This window comes from Schistocerca piceifrons, chromosome X, assembly GCF_021461385.2.
Source record: "Schistocerca piceifrons isolate TAMUIC-IGC-003096 chromosome X, iqSchPice1.1, whole genome shotgun sequence".
In the NCBI taxonomy this organism is placed as follows: Eukaryota; Metazoa; Arthropoda; class Insecta; order Orthoptera; family Acrididae; genus Schistocerca; species Schistocerca piceifrons.
This window is the reverse complement of record NC_060149.1, coordinates 390,673,411-390,692,517: the sequence shown is the minus strand read 5'-3', so window position 1 is coordinate 390,692,517 and position 19,107 is coordinate 390,673,411. Positions and strand designations below refer to the sequence as shown.

Below are 19,107 nucleotides of genomic sequence, written 5' to 3'. Positions count from 1 at the left end.
TGCCATGTACTTTGCTATTTGCAAAGCACGTTGCTAGTCCTACTGGTAATGTAAGGCCCTAATGGAATGTAATGGACTTTAACGATGCGAGAATAATAGTTGGTACTGATCTATGGGACCACTGGAGGAGAGTACAAAGAAAACAGGTTTCGCGAACGTCGTTTTCCTGCCGGATGTATTCGCCGGATGAAATTTTGTGAGATATTTTTTATCACTGGCATGTGAGGAGTCGCACTGCAAGGCCCGAGTGTGCGAACTTCGTTTCACCTTGTGTACCTCATATCTTCCATATAAACTTTGTTCTATATTTTTTTTTGTGAAATGACAGTTTTCATATGTACAGTCTCACAATGAATGTTATAATATTGTAAAATTTCTTAAACATCCCAGTGACTAACAACTATAGTGACAACAATAAAAAATAAAATGCACCAAAAAATAGAGTTGGAAGTTAACACCACACACACACTCTCTCTCTCTCTCTCTCTCTCTCTATCTCTCTCTCTATCTCTCTCTCTATCTCTCTCTCTATCTTTAAAAATACACACCACACAGCATATGCAAGCACGGAATGTGATTTGCGAGTTACAAACACGAAAAAGGAAAAGAAACATTTTGCACAGAACTCCAACCAGCCAAATTTTCATTGTCTGACAACACTATGAATAATGATGGTTGAACTTTGTGTCTGCTCCAGCATGAAAACTTCAATGGCCTCACATGTAACAGAAGACAAAACTACCTGTACAAGGGTACATCAAAAACTGATTTTCTTTTTCCCCACAAACAAAGGCATATAAACTGAAATTAGGTTTTACTTTGAAGGAAGTTTCTGAAATACCTCAATTATTCACACTCACTTTACATGGGACATTTTGACATAACTATCCTGACAGTGTCTATTTCCAGAAGTGTGATAAGTAAAAAACAAAGCATTTTCATGTATTTTAAATTATTATGCATTTATTAAACTTCTTAAAACTTTTATAACAACTTCATAAAATGATTAAAGATCAGTTTTCAACAAAGAAAACAGTTTGTTGGAACACATTTGCCTGTCTCCATTGTATCACAATGGCATCGAGGTACTGTATTTATTGCATATATGGAAGGCTCGATGGTCACAAAATGGCATAGCAGGCCAGCCACGTTGAACGAGTGTGATTACACTATGGATTTAACATATATTCACCATTTTCACTCCAACTCCTTCGGTGTACAGCATGCACTAAAAAATGTCACTGTAATATTAAAACTCTCATTCAATTCAGGATAGATTTATTACTTTCATGAACCAAAGTATTATTATTACCAATATATACAATCATGCACACAACTTATGGATCACATAGACGAACACACAACCTTGCATTCACGCATAACATGGAAGAATATTGCTGTACAGCTTTGTTGCTCAATCTGGAAAGAAGGAGGGGCTGTGCACAGGAAAGAAGTGACAGGAAAAGTAGGCTAAGTGATAATGAGAATCACTAAATATATACTATCTGTATCCTGTAATTTTCTTAAAACCATGGCAACAATTCAAATGAAAATAATTCAACATGTGGCTGTTTATTAATGTGACCACTTTCTTAATGAAATCAGCGTGCATTAATTACATAGGCATGCAAAACATTCAATACAAAATATTAGCATCTTTAAGGCAGTCATAGAACACATCATCTAAATACATCATTTATAAGAGAGATTGAGACCAAGAATCCAAATCACATGGCTGCTTGGATTTGCACATCCAACTCTTCACATAACCTCAACGAAACACCACGCGAGTGTACTGGTCTTTGCGCTTCTTCCAAATGCCCATTTTCTCATTAATCTATAAATAACTTAGTTCTCAAATCTAAGTAGTTAACAAGAGCTACTCTTCCCATTAAGGCATTTAATTTGCCACATAGAGAGGTCCACTGAGCTAAGGGGTAGTAGCTTATTCATATTTTGATAAGATGCATCCAACACTTTTGGTGTTTTAATCAGGCAAATCAGTTACAGAACTGTGCTGTTAACTAGAATTTATGCAGTCAGTCTTAATTTCTGCAATGTGTGCAAGAAGCCACAAATTTAAATTGTTCAACCTAATTTTCTTTCATCTGATTGGTCTACAACATGACTTGATAGAGAAGCAGGAATGGTTACTCCTCACTTTGCAGAGAACATTGAAAATGCTTCACAGGTACCATACCAGCAACTTTTTAATTCCGTGTTGTCATGCCTGTATAGCAAAATAAATGAAATGACATTTTGGGACCCTTTATTAACAATCATCCATTAACACCACTTATATTGGTCCCTCTAATTTCGTTAAGTGGACATTTCAAAATTTTATTTAATGGGACTTCTCCACAACAATTTGAATTTAATGAAGGCAATGAAATAGGGTCCTTTATTTTGTGAATTTCTTTGAGGTGAACTTTCTATAAGCTATTCAAAAATTAGGTAGCCCTCAATACAGACATGACATTTCAAGCACAAGGAAACTCTTAACAAAAAATTTCAGACATACACTGAAGAAAAACAGAATAACTGCGGCTCATTTACTTGGAACTGTAATTAAAGCACATTTTTACAGTTATGATTTAATTTCAGAGTCTGATTATTTTCAAATAGAAAACATATGTTGTATCCTAGTGGACATAACTTGCAGATGGAAAATGTTTACATAGCCACCAAAATGATTTCATTAAATATTTATGTTCAACAACAGTGATAAATATAATTTAAAATTTAAATTAAAATTAAATAACAAAACCTTTGGTTTTTCAGCTAAATTCCCAGCACTAAAGATGTGGAGAAAGTGCCCATTAACAACAATAGGATGTCCACAGTTTATTGGATATTTCTTGAATGAAAAAACCTGTCCTACTTTCACGTTCACAAAAATGTGAAATAATGACTTTTATATTTTATAAATAGCCTGGAATCTGTGATGCTTATTTCAAAGGATAAATCTTTACAATGAATATTAACTATAGCAGATTAACATACTTTTGGATAAAAGTAATACAAAAGCTTTATACTAGTGGCACAGTGCCAGGGATTTTACATGAAACTGAAAAACAAAGGAAAATGAAAGTATAATTATTTTTCATAGGTCTAATAAGATAGATCTGTAACATAATTTGAGGCAATTTGTATATGAATATAAACACTAAATTCGTCACATACTGATAAGAGCTAATAAATAAAGCAGTAACAAACACTTAAAATGGCAGTAACTCCTCAGCATCATACCAATTTTAAACAATGGTGAATAAAATGAACTTTTTCTAAGAAATGTCAATTTTCATTGTATTGATTTGCACTTCCTATACTTTGTACCTAAAAAGTTATAAATCAAGTCCTGTATTGGTAGATTCATACACAAGCACTGCCAGAATTTCTGAAGCACATCACAAATATTTCATTCCATACAGAAAATAAAGGAAATTTAACAATAAAATGATGCAGCATAAATTTTTACTGTATAAATATGTTTAACATGTCACATGATACATGACGCAAGTAAAGATAACATTAGCAGATAAACATACAGATCACAAAATTAAATGTAACACCACAGGCTCAAGAAGGAAACATCTACTACAGACTTTCATGAATCTGAGAATTATTAATCAGACCCCTCCTCTTTTTCCAGAGATTTGGATGGATGACTGCATCTCCATCAAGAGGTATAATGCAGAAGTCCAGGTAAGAAGGAATAATGGATATCCTGCACTGAATTTCTTTACAATAGGCCAATACAGTAGTTCCCATTGAACATTCTTTTTCATTCTCTGTAATAAATTGGAACTAACAGCACTGGCACTGTGTTACAATTCTTTGTGCTCTGATTGTGAGGGTGGGATAATGGCCAGGCTGGCTTGTGGGTAATCTGAAACAGCAGCACGACCACAGATTCACCGATGAGAAGATACCTTGAGAGGCCTCTTCAACTGGTCAATACCAGCCACATTCAACAGTGTTCAGTATTGCCAATCACAGCACTGGTCCAGTCTTTCTTATAGTAATTCACATACTGACTTCTTTTTTTTATTCAGCTTCTTTTCAGGTGACTTCTTGTTTATTTGCCGCACTAAATCGTAGAAGATCTGAAAAAGAAACCGATCATTTATTATAAGAGTGGTCTTATTCAGATACTCAATGGACAGAGGGACTACAAAGTTAAATCTACTGATTTTTTGCAATAAAGCCAAAACATTCAGATAAATTATTTACTTTTACAATTTTCTGGTTACTATTAGCAGCAACTAACATTGGGAAAAAAACAGACTTTTGAAGTGATCTCAACCATTAGTTTAATAAGTAGCAACACTATTTATTTTAATCTCTTCATTACTTCAAGCCTGTCATTTTTTTATGTTTCATCTCAGGTTCCTAGTGTGGGGGGCCCCTCCTTATCCATCAATTTTTATTGCCAGTTTCACAGATCTTGTAATTTTAGACCATGTATACACAATGAATATGAGCTAATGGTGGTCTGATTTTTGTTCTGTACAGTCAGAAACAAAGTTCAGTGACCACTCCATAACAGCAGAAACGAATGCTGCCAAAGAATAAACCTTTTTAAAAATAAAAATCTTTAACTAATGTTTCTTTAACACAATTTTGCTTCTGGACTGGATTACATAATAGAAAACTTCAAATTTGTGAACAAAGTCTCTCAATTTTAATCATGTAAATTTACAAGACACAAGGTTATGCCTACTAATTCATTTGCAAAGATTGTGACAATTTCTGAAGCAAGAAGTGAAACATCATTATGAACAGAAAATTTATGGAAGTGCAGAAAACCAATATCTTAATGAGTACCTGCTTCAGTAACACTAGTATAGCACAGTTAAAAGTTCAGTAAATATGAAAGAATATATAATAGAAACTATTGTTAAATTAATAATTTATGAAAACATGTATACCAAGATACACCAAGAAGTTCTCACCACTTGAAAAGTGATTTAAGTCTTTAAAAGGAAAGTATTTTTCTTAGATACGTACATCATTTACATTGATTTTGGCTTTGGCAGAAGTTTCCATAAATGCACAGTTGAACTGTCGGGCAAGATTGACACCTTGATCCTTTCCTACGACCCTTTCATCTTCTAAATCACATTTGTTACCCACTAACACCATGGGAACATCATCAGTATCCTGAAAAATAATAATAATAATAATAATAATAATAATAATAATAATGCAATTCTAGTAATGACGAAAGAACAAGTATTTGCAGTAATACATTTGGAATGCAACACAGTATGTTGCAGTAATCTCTCCAAAAAAAATTCTCCGCAACGAAAGATAGTACCTTCAATGCTCAGAAACAAGACTAAGAATCTGGATCAAATTACCAAACTTGTTATATATTATTTTCATTACCTACCAGGATTTTAACATAAAAATTGCCTGTATGTCACTGTAGGAAAATTGAAGCTATCAAATTGAAATCAAGTACAAGTTGCATATGTCTTTTCTTTATACAATTGAACACTGTTTTTAATGCAGTTACTGCTCTGCAATGAATCTGTCTTACTTTCAGAATTTTTGTACACGAACTTTGCTCCTAGCTTTATGGTACATGCATGTTAAGGAAATGCCACACACTCAAAATATATCTTACAAATACAATAAATGTTTCAGGAAAATTCGACTAACTGGAGAGTACTTTAACTGGATGGATTTACACATTAAATTTTTACTCAATTGGACATTAAAATTACATACATACTCTGCAAGCCATTATATCGTTCATGGCAAAGGGTACCTTGTACCCCTGCTAGTTATTCCACTAGCAACTGGAGAAAGGGAAAAGTGATTGTCTATACACTTCATACCAGCCCTGATTTATCCTAATGTTGTCTTCACAGACCTTACGTGAGAAGAATGGTTGTGACAGTAGAATTATTCTGCAGTGTATTGCAAATACCAGTTTTCCAAACTTTCACTATAGTGTTTTTCCAAAAGAACATCTTCCCTCCTGAGATTCCCATTTGAGTTTAAAAACATCCTGTAATACTCTAGTGTGATCGAATATACTGATTATGAATCTAGTAGTGTGCCTCTCAACTGCGCAACAGTCTCTGTGTGTTCCTTTCATGGAACTGGACGGGGATTCCAAACACACTAGCTGTACTCAAGAACTTCAAGATCAGCTACATTTACCTATCATTCTCCAAATTAATCTCCCCTTCCCAACAAATGACGATGTGTTCTAGTTCCACTTCATGTTGCTTTGCAATGTCCTGCCCAGATTTCTGATCAACATGACTGTTAAGCAGCATATCACTAATACTGTGCTTTAAGACCGTAGGCTTGTTTTTCCTATCATCTGGATTAAATTTTTCCCACATTTACAGCACTCTTATCCTTCATCCTGTATCCTCCTACAGGCACTAAAAAAGAACACTTTTCCAAACACTACATTGCCATTAGCAGCCACAGATCACTGTGTACCATATTTTTCAGGTTGCTTATATACATGTACGTAACATGCGAGATCATATCACATTATCCACAGTTTATGGCAACACTTTAACATAGGGTTCTGATTCATTTGCCATCCATGGTTAGATCACACTGTCAGCAGCCTAGCTTTGTTTCACTTCAGTCTGGCACTGTGAGGACTGGATTCACAAGCTGCAGAATCCAACATCTGGTGACAATTTCACTGCACCTAGCTTACATGTCTCATTACTCTATATTGAAAATTGCATATTGAAAATTGCATAATCACAATGCAATATAAGCAGTGCACACACAAAATGTATGCAGCAAGGGGCATAAAATAAAAACATTCAGGAGTAAGGTCCAAATGGAAGACATGCCAGAAAAAAAAAAAAAAAAGCACAATTCGTGCAAATAAACAGGTTATCACTGAAGCCATATTGTGAGCCTATGGGAGAGCAAATCATCCTTCTCATGATATACGCAGTATGCTGGACAAAAATGTGTCAGTTATGTACCCACGCATTATTCTGACTCCTGATTACAGCAACGTAAAGATTTATCAATCTGTTTCTTGGAAGATAGATTCCCAGCATTAAGTGAAGTTTCAACAGCAGATGGACAGAGGAAGGAGGGGAAGCGAGCTCAAGTTGGCTCTAAGGAAAAAAATGGAAAGAAAATTTGGGTTTTATGTCCTATTATTGTCATTAGATTGAGGGTAGGTGACAATAGGACAAGGCTGGGGAAGTAAATTAGATGTGCCCCAGAGGAAAACCTACGGTCATTCACCCAGACTGATTTTGGGAAAGAATCAGGGTGGTATGCTGCAGTTCTGAATCACAATTATCTCAAATTCAAGTCCAGTGCATTAATCACTGTGTCACTCGTTATATAATTGTTTAGAAATAATGATATTGCTTCTTATTAGCGATAGTCATTTGCAAGTAGTGTCAACCGGGAGAGAGGCATTTCTAAGGACTGACTCAGCATCATTGTGTAGTGGGACTTGGGCTGTAATAGGTGTACACCTCTTATGTTTGTTGGAAGAACAACAAATAATGTATCATGTGTGTGTATCATTTAACCCATCCTACAACAATTAAAATGATGGAAGGGGGGTCTTCCATTGTAGAACAATGCCACACCACCATTAAAAAAGAAAGAAAAAAGAGAAGAGCTATATTGAAAGTGATGTGTGTTTGGTTTTGTGGATAGTGGATTCCAGCTCATTGAGTAAGACCCTGACATAGGTGGTTGCCCGCCAATGGCATTTTTCCAACTCTGTTTTAATTCAGAAATATGAGGTAGCAGATTTTGGTGGGCCACCCTGTATAAAGATTAAACATTCTTACAAAGAATATCAAAGTTCTTGACTGATAATCTCAAATTTATTCACTATTCTCTTACCAACATTCAGATGGTCATAGACATATATTATTTTGAATAATAATGTACAGGTTTTCCACTAAAATCAACTGCGAGAATGAAAAGGATGTGCTGTGAAAACATGTGGTTTAGTGTCTTCCTCATACTCAGTTTTAACTGTGATAGCAAGACATTTAAACCATTACACAAAATGTTTCTACAATCTACATTTATTTCCCTTATATATAATTATAAAGAAAAATTGTATATACACAGTAATGAACCATTTTCCCCCCTTGCAGTAAGTTTTAACAAAAAAACAGGGAAGTTGCATTAATGGTTTATCAACTTATGATGAGAATACTAATATGGAATCAGAATTGTCTGAAACTTTGTAGTCTTACCGATTTGCAGATTAAAACTATGCAAAATACTGTCAGTGAAGCTACTACCATATTTACTCGAATCTAAGCCGCACTTTTTTCCAGTTTTTGTAATCCAAAAACCCACCTATGGCTTAGAATCAAGTGCAAAATAAGCAGAAGTTCTGAAAAATGTTGGTAGGTGCCGCCACAACTAAATTCTGCCGTCGAATTATGTAGTGCTACACAGGCATGCTTTGCAGGCACAAAGATAAACACTGGCAACAAAACCTCTGCGTCAGTAAATAAAAAAAAATAAAAAATAAAAAAGGCGTAAGACGAGCTTTTTTTTTCACCTTGAGTTTCGACCACTGCATTTTCATACATTATCCAACGAAGTAAATACAAATCCCGTATTGTTCATCTTCGAATGTAGCAGCATTTCATTTCAACGTACTACGAAAATCCGACTGGCAAGACTGTTTGGGATGTTTGTCAATATGGCCAACTCTACGTGCTGAATTTTTTCCTACCTGTGACAAGAGATTGTTGCTAATAAGAGCTTTTATGAATTATGAATCACATGCAGTATTCTCTTCACCATAAGAATAATATGAATATAAACATTTTGACATGTATTCTTTCATGTTTGCTGCTATCTCATTTAAATCCTGTCTGCCTAATAAACTGCGAAACTAGAGTGAGACAACAGCAAATGTGGAATGATATACATATCATGTCATGTTTATATTCATATTATTCTTATGCCTAATAGTGATACAGTCAGAAATGAACCACGGCAATTGACAAGATTTTTAAATCTAAGATGACTAATTTCTGTGCAGAATGTAAAGTACTACAGAGGCGTCTGCAAAGATTTTCAAACGGAGAAAAATTTTCGCTAAACTCTTGTTCAGAACATCATCTATCATACGCAGTCTATTATTTGGTTCTTGTTGATCATTATCAAAGAAAGCAGCAGTGCAAGTAACAACCAATAGCAGTCTCTTGCCATTGTTTTGCTAATGAGACAATTCCTCTTATTTATTGTAAGCGGTGTTAGCGCGCACAAAAGCAAGTCATGCCACAAGCGGCGACAGGCCGTGTAAACACTCATTATCAGAATGCAACAAACAATGCACGAGACAGTACAGTAACGAATTTTCAGCTTAGAGTGACGTGAACACCTATAACAAAGAAAACGGCACTTATCAGATCAAGGAAAAATAAGCAATCAATTCAAACCAGATGAAGCACGTGAAAAAGGAAAGGTACCCGTACAAATACGGACAGAGCACCTGAAGCATAGCAATGGCTACATGGTGAAGCTTAACTGCTAAGCTGAAGACTCGAACCAAACTACTGTACCTGTATCGTCATTCATTCGACCTAAATTGTGTCTCATATTACAATGGATCAACTTTGTTTCGAATTGGAGATGTGGCCTAAAACTTCTCTCCCATTGAATTTCGAGTCTCAAACGTCAGGTGTGGCTTAGAGTCAAGTAAATACAGTATCCTCACAGATCCTGAAGCTGAAGAGGTCCGTATCATACCCCATATACCAATGATCTCACTCATTTTAAGCGGCTTAAATTTCAAATCAAGGTAACAAAAAACATGGCCCAAAATCAGAAGGAAGAGGAGGGGGTGGAGAGGAGATAGATAGGGTGGGGAGGAGGGGCACAGAGTCTGGGCAGCAAATGTTTCAGTCCTGTGGGGAAGTACAACTAGCCTATAATTAACTGTTAATTTTCGAGATTTAGTTTTAAGCATCAATGAATCACATGCACAGTACTAGGGACAAAAGGCAAGGCAGCAAGGGCTGCAGGGAACGGGTAGAGAGGGTAGTAAACAATACAGGGCAAGTCAAAAAACAACCTTACAACTTTGGAATGATGTAGAAATTTATTGAGATAACATACAGAATTGGCAGATGTTTCATTTTGTAGTAAACAAACCTTAAGTTTGACATAAAAGTGTCAAGTGTCATTTTTGGTTCAACGTGACTACCATCTGTAATGCAGCACACATCCTGCTGGTAGTCAATTTCTTCGCACACTTGTTGTAGCAAATTGGGCACAACTTATGCAACTGCAGAATAGATTCAATTTTTCAGGTTGGCTTAATCATTTGGGAAGGAGGGGGGGGGGGGGGGGGGGGGGGGGAGAACATACAAACAGTCTTTAATGAAACCTCTGACACACAAATCCAGACACAAATCAAGTCTGGGACAATCAGACCTTCACGGCCAATTCACTGACCTGGGAAGTGATTATCAATGAACCCCCCCAATTTCTGTGAGAAAATGAGGTGGTGCACCATCTTCTTGGTAGTAAACCATCCCATCTGTGTCGTCTACATCAATCTGTGGAACAGTTGATGTGGAGTTCATTTCATGAAACACAGTGAGCACAATCCGCACCAGTGGAAGTAACAATTCTAACTGTGTACTATGTTGGCATTCTTGGTGGCAGAATGGGGTACTGAAGCACTATGTGAATCAAACGTTATATTGTTTGCTACAAAAGGCACACCTACCAATTCTGTAAGTTATCTAAATGAATTTATTTATCATTTCATGAGTGTAAAGTCCTTTTTGATTCACCCTGTTTGTTGAATTCCAAGACCACAACTTAAATAATATTTAAGAAAAACTGTTTTGCCTAAACTTTCAGGACAACAACTGTGAAAATCCAGTTAATGTACAATAATACTAAACTAATTCCCTTCACAACAAAACAGAAAAAACAAGCTCTAGTGGTAACATACTTTAAAGCCCACAACAGAACGAGCACAGTAACCAAATATACGAAGGCGCTCGTACTAATAACTAAGGACCTGAAAAATTCGCATTTTTTGATAAATGTAAATATAGATTTGAATTCTGCCTCAAAATTTGTAAATTCAAAATTATTTGATGGACTACGATCTCTCAAAGCTCAATCTCGAGACAATCAGTATAAGAACATAATGGAACGTAGAACTCACATCATGAAGCCCAGCATCTAAAAGAGCCCCTCACATGCTTAGTATTTACTGGGCAACAGTAATGAGTCAATATATTACATGAAAATGTAAGGCCAGAAATGGCACACACTTATTCTGCAATAGTTGTGCCCAAGGTGTCAGCACTCTGTCCTTGTAGCAAATATGTATTGGCTCTACGATGCATGTATTGCAATTGAAATCGCTATGTACTCCAAAAATGGAAAGCAAGAAGAAGCAGCAATGGGGAAAAGGTGGCTTGGAAGGCGTTCGGCACATGACCATACTAATAAGCAAAGAGAATTTGCAGCAGAGCCAGAAGACTATATGATTTTTTTTAAAATCGTGAACAAGGAATCTTTAAAAAAATTAGTGAACCTCATTATACATTGCGTACACAGGAAAGATACTGTTCATATACTCATCGGATTTCACTTTCTATCATGCTGGAAGCAATCTATAAAACTGGAAAGATTAAGATATATTAGTGCTGTAGAGGATCAACACGTAAAACTTATGTATTTCTGCAATAAATAATTCAAGCTCCTGAAATGAACACATTAGCAGTAGCAGTGTCATTTCCTTGTACTTCCATACTTTTGTCAACTGTCTGTACAGCTAATCACTGAAGAAATATCAAATATGTAGTCAGACTACTCTTCTGAATCTCTTCAATAAATATTTCATCTATTTTCCATAATGGATTCATATGAATATGATGTCACTATATCAGTAAAGAAGAACACAAGCAAAGGCCATTTTGGGGAAAAACTGTTTAAGTTTTTTCAAAAGCAAACACTCCAGTCAAAAAGTTCACCATCACCAGATTGTTTCTGACAGAGTCAATTTCAAAGCTCTAAGGCTTCATCTGAAGGCACATAATGTGACAACTTTTTGAATTTTTACACCTACTCACTTTAAAAAAGCAAATTTTTCCAAAAAAAAATTGTGAATTTTACCAAAAATAGATGCAAATTTTGAGTTGCCTACTAGCAAATATCTAGTCTGCTATAAACCAATGGGAATAGTACCAGTTTTCTATAAATACTTTTAGTTTCACCCGTGACTAATGAACTGTCTCCCAAAATGAACATTTGAAGAAAACATGGGCGACGTTAACATTTTAAAAAATATGATGGTAAATAAATTACATGTTTTACAGGAGCTAAAGCTAACTACCAACTTTCACAAGAGAGAACCTACATTCATTCAGTATGGGCAGCCTCAGTTTATTTGTATTCCTTGGGTAATATTCAATGCTAACAGGTGATGGGTTGTACATAAACATTATTAGACTATACTCCAATAACAGCCAGAATGAACACAAACTTAGCATGTGTGGTCAGTAGCTTTAGGATATCAACTTTCAATATTTGGTATTGCTTCAATCAACACCAACCTGGAAGTTAAGTCAAGAGGAAATCATTAATGGTAGTTGCACGAAGTTTCCTTCAATGGTTTTGCAAATCCAAAGGACTCTTCTAAACATGTGTTCAATTTTAACACGGCAAAGGTCTCTGACAGTAAAAATGTGAAGTTAAACACATCATTTGAGAAACATTTTAGTGCTAAAAAGAAAACTTTCAGCATTGTATCTTCATGGCTGAAGCCATTGAGAAATTCTTTTTCTTTTAAATCTGGGTGCCGAAAGAAATTCTAATCACTAAAATTGGTCCTGAAAGAGGAGAGGTGGAAACATTCATCATGTTCACCTGACAACCAATGTCACAATTTAAATTCCAAATATCCCTGAACCTATTTTCGCTCTCTCCTTCCCTTGCATTCCTGCTGAATGTTTGAATGTGCATTTATGTACAAATGATCTGGAAGTATGTTATTTATCTTTCTAATAACCCCTATTCCCATCAGTCCCAACAGAACCAAAACAGGATACTTTTCTAATGAGCATAATGTGACTGGAGTGATATGACTGTCAATATTTGTAACTTTTTTGTGACCATGACTTACAGGCAAGTATGTCACCGATTCTGCACGTTCAGGATGTGCACTGCCAATGCGAATACACCCTTTCATTTGAACTATATACTACGATTCATAAATGTACCACATTCAGTAGCATGTCTGAAAAGCAAGAATGGTTGTACTCATACCAGTCACATATTTTTAAGGATTGTGAAAATTATCGAATTATGAAGACATTTTGTTTTTAAACAAGCTTGTGCAATAATTATAAAATATGGCATAAATAAACAACATATCTTAATATTTTGTCCAAACAGACAGCAGCAGATACAAAAAGATAAATTTTAGATAGTACGCAACTGTGAATACATTTCTTGTGGATAAATTTTCATGACGGGCTGCATCAACCCTTTATTGCATAATATGCTACGTAAGGTGAAACACATACTAGGTGTAGTCAGTCACAGACCTCATTACCACCTACAAAAATTGTGTCAATCTTACCTGTAGGAACATGTCTGCAATAATAGCACACTACAGTTTTCACTGGAGAAGAAGGAAAAAAAGGGCACTTCCTACCTTCATTTCAATAATAGGCTGCGCCTTTTAGTTTTTATTCCTGAAGGAATTTTGCACAGTACTGTGGTGTGGGGATTCAAAAGTGTACCAGCACTGCCGCCAAATAAAACTTCTAAGACTAACTCTGGTATATCCATGAACAGTATTAACAGTGTATTGGGGTGTATTTGGAATAATGTGAAAACAATCCAATGGTGATATTTGTAATTACATTTTATCATATTGATGAAGATGCAAACTAGTAACCCCTATGAATTTCAGCATATCAGCTGCAGATGGCATCTTGTATTATGAAGCACACCACGGACCAGTGGCGACAAGCAATTTAAAGAAGTACTAGATCATCATATAACAAATAATGAACTAGGTCCGACTAACTCTTTCCATATTTCACACGATTCAGTTCTAAAAAATGGCTCTTACAATTGTGAAATCTTGCTGTAACCAGGTGTTTTGTACGGAAGTGGAATGATGAAGGGCACATCAACTAATATTGTGTGTCAACATTTTGAACCAGAGTCAGCGTTCTTCATCTTCATTCATACATACTCCACAAATCATAGTGCAGTGAAGAGTACCATGCAACACTACTAGTCACCTCATTTCCTGTTCCAGCCACAAATAACACAAGCGAAAAATGATTGACTGTAAGTCTCTAGTTTTTCTTATTTATATTCATGGTCCATACACAAAATGTTAGTTCACAACAGCAGATTCATTCTGCAGTCGGCCTCAAATGCTGGTTCTCTAAATTTCCTCTACAGTGCTTTGCAAAAAGACTTTCCCTCCGGTGATTCATATTCGAGTTCATAAAGGACCTCTGTAAAAAAGCACGTGAATGCTAATCAAACCTCATGGTGTCAAATTTAGTAGCACACCTCTTAACTTCTAAGTCACCCTCTAATTCGAGCTGGTGGGGATCGCAAGAACACAACCTGGGACAGTTATGACAGTACCATTGTTTCTGATGAACAGTTGTCACAAGGACAATGTTCTGGGATCCATTACTTACAAAGTCTTCGAGCCACTCACACATCTGGGAACCTAACCATATGCTCAGACCTTCATCTACATTCTCAACAGTGGAACACCATTTTGCATCCCTTCTGGAAATCTAGGAATGTAGAATTTGCCTGTTGCACTTCACCCATGGTTTACAGGCTATCTTATGGAGGGAAAAGTAGCAAGCTGTCTTTCACATGAGCGATATTTTCTGGCTGTTGACCCATCTGTACGTACCCTCATCCATTAACCTAAACATTCACCTGGTGTCAATACCCTAATCAACTAAATAGCTAGACTATTAATCCATCTTTCGCAGTGTCATAAACACGTTTTAGAACTTTTTCTAGGAACTGCTTTACTTCACACAACAACGTAGTAAACTGATGCAAAAGAGATTAGTCTTACAATTTACCTTGTGTCAGGTGAAACCACAACTGGTAAATTCTACTAAGTCTTCTGAGCCAACTGGATTAAAATGTACAACAGAGCCACTTGAGGAGTTAAGGACATATGTAAGTGAAGCAGGGACTAGTGAGGAATCATTCTTGTGATGATGTAGACTGCAAATGGGGAAATCCATTACTTAGGTGACCTTGACAAAGGAGTTTGTTATGGCCTGGCACCTGGGAATGAGCATCTCAAATGGATGGTGGTTGCCCAATACAAAATTTTCTACTTCCCTATTCACAAATTTATACAATAATATGACTGGTTCCAATTGTGCTAGCAAACATTTCCAGATCTTGCATTCACATGCACCTGATGTGGAACAATATTTCAGAAGATGCTTTGCAATTTCCATAGCTCAAAACTAAAGATGCTGCAGACTGATCTCTGCAATTTAACAGCCACTTGCCAATTCACATATTAAATGATATGCAATATTTTAAGCCCTTTAAATCCCATAACTTTTGTACAATATGCACATTTCATCCAGATTGGAGCATCCTTTCAATGTACACTAATTTTGCTCACTTCCATAATGAATTCACCATACCCTACTACTAATTTTTTTGGCTGTTATTTATTTCAAATTTCTAAATGCACAATATAAACACAAGTTCCAGAGATGACTGCCAGAACAATTAAAATCATTGTATAAATCTGCTCTCTATAAAAATTAAAATACAGTGAAAATTCATATCACTATTCCACATATCATACCATGTCAAGTCATAAGAAAGTTGTTTGATGTCCACACCACATGACAAAATGTGAAGGTGAAAGGCCAGTCCACTGTGTAAAATTGTATAAGCAGTGATCCGTGGCAGGTCTTATGACTAAGTACAATGCTGGTGCAAGCACAAATGTATCTTAGTGCACAGACCTCCAGACCTTGTTTACACATGGCTCTGCAGCAGACTATCCCCCACATATCCCATAATGATCTAAGAACACTGTCAATTACAATGACTGTGACGACAGGATAATTGAAATTAGACTGCGGATCAATACAAATGTGCCACCTGCTCAGATGAATTACGTTTCAGAAATATGTAATAACACTTGCAAGTGATATTTTCAAAGGTGCAACTATCACTGAGCCAGATATTTTGTTTATAGTGGTGACAACTACATCAAAAGAGATGAACAACATGGATTTTGTGTATAGCCTGCCAAGCAATCTCTATTTCAAATTATCACTGTTTTAAAGGATTAGATTTTTTTACTTAATTAAATCATGGGGCTAGGTGGGTGGATGGGCAAAGGTAAGTGGATTAGCTTTTATTGTAAAAAGTAGTAACACATTTAGAGGAGAAGCAAGATTAAATATGATTGCTGCTCAATTCAGTTGCAGAAACATACCACGATTTTCGAGGATTTAGTTCGGTTAGAAGCTAGTAGTAGTTCAGTTTCAACTGCTGTGTCTAAAATGAGCAGTAATCATATTTACAATCTCTCTTCTCATCCGAATGTGTAATTACTTTTGACAATAAAAACTGATCCACTTACCTTCACCCATCCACCTACTAAGACCCATGAGTTAATTTAAAAAACAAATCATTTGAAACAGTGATCATTTGTAATGGAGACTGCACAGCACAGCAGACGTGTGGTCTTCATTGTGCGGATGGGGTATAACATACATCTTGTTGGAAGCATAAATGAGCTCTTTGTTCAGAGATAATTATGCAACTTGTAATGGTACTTTAATCACGCAACCATTACAGCACCTCAACTCAACCTCTCGATACCCGCAATATTCTACTGTGTTTCTGTAAAGTAGTTAACATATTTCTGAGACAACATTCCATTTTGATTTCATTTATGTAGAGATACTTTGATGCATCAATATGTTTATGTTGCAATGATATTATTCTGATGTGTATTCTTTCTTTTGTCAATATGATCTTTGACGTACTTTTAACTGATTTTTGGGTGCGTAAGCAATTGTTAGAGAGTTAGAGTTGGACCTTGAGAAGGTCAAGTGTTGGACATCATGTTGGAAAGACGCATATTGTAGCCAGTTTATAAAATGTGAACTTAAACAGTGAGGAAGATGTTTTCAAGTATGTTTTGTATTGTGAAGTGATGTTTTGTGTGTTACGTGCCATTGCAACAAAAGCAATAAAAAAAGAAGTGTAACTTAAATTCGAAGTGCTGATTACTTTTTTTACATCACCATTGTGATAACTTTGAAAGGCTTAATCTTCAAGAATGATTTGTGAAGCGCATCTACAAAACTTTTGAATATAGCAGAATAAAACCTAGGCCTCATTGCATCCGAGCTTGAAATCACCACCACCTACATTTTCGACGATTGAGCCATAACTTTGCAACGAGACCAGCGTGGGAAACGTGAAAAGATGAGTGCCTAGTTTATTCATTATTACATGAAATGACTTTATTAACTGCGCTCTAATGACACCTGCCACTTAATAACTTTGTTGTTGCCCAAAAATGCAGTATTTAGCAGCGTGAGCAACACCACAATCATTATTAAATTTTGACCTTTGTTGTGGTAGGGTTGTTAGAAACTGTACTTTGTTGAAGTAACAGTGGAAGCGATAGTGTAAAAACCATGTCTATTTTCAAATATATCAAATCAACGCAATTATTATAGTATTCAGATATTAACATAATGTGAGATGTTAGTCTCATTTCGTATTGGAAAAGTCACTCGCTTCGCCGCACATTACGTGTCAATTTTCGCAATTGGTATCTGGCAACTTGTCAGTTGCCCCTATGATATAAATTTCACATGCAAGTGTTCTTACAAATTACCCATGTTTCTTGTTACTACATGCCAATGACTGTGCCCAGATATGCTGTCATCTAGCATAACAGCCCCTCAAATCATAGCAGTACTTTGCTATGAGGGACATTTATCTAGATTTCCATGGAACCTGTGGCAGTAATAGATGGCACCATGACAAATGTGGACTGTGTGCTTATTACTGCTGACAATCTGCAGCCCTTCACACTTTACATTTTCTTCAATGGCGACTATCTTCCAGCAGGGCAACCAAGTCACAAGGTCTTTACGGGAACAGCGTGACTGGTGCCACATACCTCCAGAAACCTATGAAGGATTTGTTGAATCCATGCCATGCAGAACTGTTGCCACACTGTTCCAAAGGAGGACAAACATGCTATTAAGCAAGAGTTGAATGTTTTGGCTCATTACTTATGACAGATGTAGTACACTGACCTAAAATGGGGCAAATTAAAAATTAATACATTTACCACCTGAAAGATCTCACTGATAGTGCAAGAAATTCTCCTCTTGCACTTTCATTGCCTAGCAGTAACATGAAGCAGAAAGTCTTAAGCAGTAATTTAGCTATATTCAGTATCATCATTTTTCATTGTCTTTCAAATGTGAAATTACTACTCCCATGCAACCTGAACGAATATTAGGAGCGAAAACTTATTCTGTTACAATGGCTGGCCCCTCTGTTGTCAGACTGCAACCAAAAAGGAAAATGTCACAGCTCAGATTTTCTTCTGCATCAGTGTTGTTTTAGAATCAGTTACATAAACATCTGGAATATGTCATTTATGTGTTCTGTAATGAAATGAGTCCTCAACACAAATTTAACATACTGTGTGTGAATTCACAAGAGAACCCATCAATGATTACACAATTAGTAACCAATCATTTGAAATATTCACAACTGTTAAATATCACAGAACACTGTAATGTAAAACTTGTCTCCTACATTATTAAATATTTCAGAGTATACATCTGGATTTATTTGAAGTGTAACACTCACACGAATACAGGTGCTGGACAGTTCTAATGAAATTTCTCTCTTCCATATACATGACCAATTCTGGAGTATTGCTCCTTAGTCAGGTACTCTTCTGCGGTAGGCTTTAAGAAAAGTGTAATAATTTTAAAGTGCCTAGTTCCCTAAGGTTGCTGCTTATGAGTATTCCTGGTTTTATTATTTGTTTATTTTCTTGACATCTATGTTTATGCTTGC

General features: G+C 36.0%; 1 protein-coding gene across 2 annotated transcripts in view; it reads right to left on the bottom strand.

Annotated features, from left to right (window-relative positions):
- Positions 1–935: 935 nt before the first annotated feature.
- LOC124721406 (ras-related protein Rap1) overlaps positions 936–19,107 on the bottom strand; it is a 57,546-nt gene continuing 39,374 nt past the window's right edge. For both annotated transcript variants that reach the window (XM_047246354.1, XM_047246353.1), the window contains 2 exons: positions 5,011–5,163; positions 936–4,106 (listed from right to left, as the gene is read on the bottom strand). In XM_047246354.1, coding sequence (XP_047102310.1) covers positions 4,017–4,106; positions 5,011–5,163 — 243 coding nt within the window. In that variant the 3' untranslated portion in view covers positions 936–4,016. The remainder of the gene's footprint in view (positions 4,107–5,010; positions 5,164–19,107) is intronic.